This window comes from Solanum verrucosum, unplaced genomic scaffold, assembly GCF_900185275.1.
Source record: "Solanum verrucosum unplaced genomic scaffold, falcon-dt-bn FXZP01000790.1, whole genome shotgun sequence".
NCBI classification, from domain to species: domain Eukaryota; kingdom Viridiplantae; phylum Streptophyta; class Magnoliopsida; order Solanales; family Solanaceae; genus Solanum; species Solanum verrucosum.
The window spans coordinates 73,198-74,893 of record NW_026020307.1 but is presented as its reverse complement, the minus strand read 5'-3'; the positions used below and the strand labels follow the sequence as shown (position 1 = coordinate 74,893).

The window sequence follows — 1,696 nt, the reverse complement described above, 5'->3', positions numbered from 1 at the left end:
TGGTCATCCGTCAATGGTGGTTGTGGCTTGGTTTGGGTCCCCTTGACCTACAGAAGCCATCCACGGGGCATGGACCTCTTCTGTAGGTCACCCCACATGTTAATGTTGGACCAAGATGATATAGGAATAACAAGTGGCTGCATGAGACCTGGTGATGCTGCAACATCATACTTTCTCCTTTGGCATACAAAACAATTTCTAACATACTGGTTAATATCATCTCTCAAATTCTTCCAGTAGAATAGCTGAGATATTCTCCTATATGTGTTTTCCATTCCTGAGTAACCACTACTGGTTCTATTATGCAAAATCCGCATTATGTCTTACTTGAGTTGCTTATCCTGTCCTACCACTATCTTACCATACCTTTTGAGCTGTTGGTTGTAATAAGTAAATCCTTTTTGGCCCTCCCCTTGACCTATTATCTTCTGGATTACTTTCTTCAACTTGTCATCTCCTTCTTAGCTGGTCATGATCATATGGAAAAGATTGGTTTCCACATGGATAACAGACAACTGGAATAAATGTGTTGTTGGTACCCTGGAGAGAGAATCAACAGCTTTATTCTCTCTTCCCTTTTTGTATTCAATCTGGAAGTCAAATTGCATTAGCTTGGATATCCATTTCATCTAAGTACCAGTGTGCAACTTCTGATCCAGTAAGAAATTTAGGGCCTTCTAGTTTGTTCTTACTACAAATTATCTCCCTAAAAGATATTGGAACCATTTGGTTACTACCAGGACCAAAGCTAGTAACTCTTTGTCATACACAGACTAGACTTGATGCCTAGGTGCTAGTCCCTTGCTTAGATAAGCTAGAGGGTGCCCTTCTTGCATCAAGACTGCTCCAATTTCAATGTCACATGCATCAGTCTCCCAAGCTTAGTACATCTGCACTTATCAAATCTCTCTTGAGTTGATTGAAAGCTAGTGTTGCCTTGTCATTCTAGAAAGCCCTTCCTTCTTAAGAAGATCAGTCAGGAGCTTGCTTATCCAACCATATCTTCTTATAAACCTTATATAGTATCCAACCAACCCCAAGAATCCCCACAACTCCTTCACATATTTAGGAGTTGGCCATTCTTGAACAACAACAATCTTCTTAGGATCAGTGGACACACCTTCAGCAGAAATGAAGTGCCCTAGGTATTCCACCTTATAAGCTCCAAAATAACATTTGCTTTTCCTGACTAAGAGTTGGTGTTTGATCAACATGTTGAAGATAACTCTCAAGTGTTGTAGATGCTCTTCCATTTCTGACTATAGACAAGGATGTCATCAAGTAAAATTAAGATGAATTTCTTGAGATGGTCCTTGAATACATGGTTCATTTTAGGGCTGATACTCCTTTTTATTAGTGACTCCCCTGTTACTAACCCTAAAAAATGCCCCTTATTTTGGATAGATCCCCCACTGTATATAGAAGATTTAGTCAACCTAAGTTGGGCATTCACTTAAGCATCAATGTTTCTTTCCAATTTGTATCTCTGAGGTAATGAATAAGGTCTATGGTTCTTTACAGTGAACCCTATCTCTGGTTTCAGCCCACTGCTAAAGGCACTGATTGCATATTTTGGAAGCAAGACCAACCTTGTCATGATCCTGTAAAATTCTTTTTGATAATCTTCTACAAGGCTAATCTGTTTAACCAATTTTAACTTAGACATGGGATCTGCATACTCAGCCCCAAACCTATC

The 1,696-nt window shown here is 39.4% G+C and overlaps 1 protein-coding gene across 1 annotated transcript; it reads right to left on the bottom strand.

Moving 5' to 3' along the window:
- Positions 1-597: 597 nt before the first annotated feature.
- Positions 598-1,253, bottom strand: LOC125835034 (uncharacterized mitochondrial protein AtMg00860-like). Its single transcript, XM_049514170.1, has 2 exons — positions 937-1,253; positions 598-706 (listed from the first exon to the last, which is right to left on the bottom strand). Exons 1-2 carry the CDS (start codon positions 1,251-1,253, stop codon positions 598-600), a joined length of 426 nt encoding a protein of 141 aa, XP_049370127.1.
- Between the last annotated feature and the right edge of the window lie 443 nt (positions 1,254-1,696).

Excerpts from the sequence above, each read along its gene's own strand:
- LOC125835034 (XM_049514170.1), bottom strand. The coding sequence starts at position 1,253 with ATGGAAGAGCATCTACAACACTTGAGAGTTATCTTCAACATGTTGATC. Across the intron at positions 707-936 it reads GGGCTTTCTAGAATGACAAG|GGAGATAATTTGTAGTAAGA; the intron begins GCAACACTAGCT and ends AATATCTTTTAG.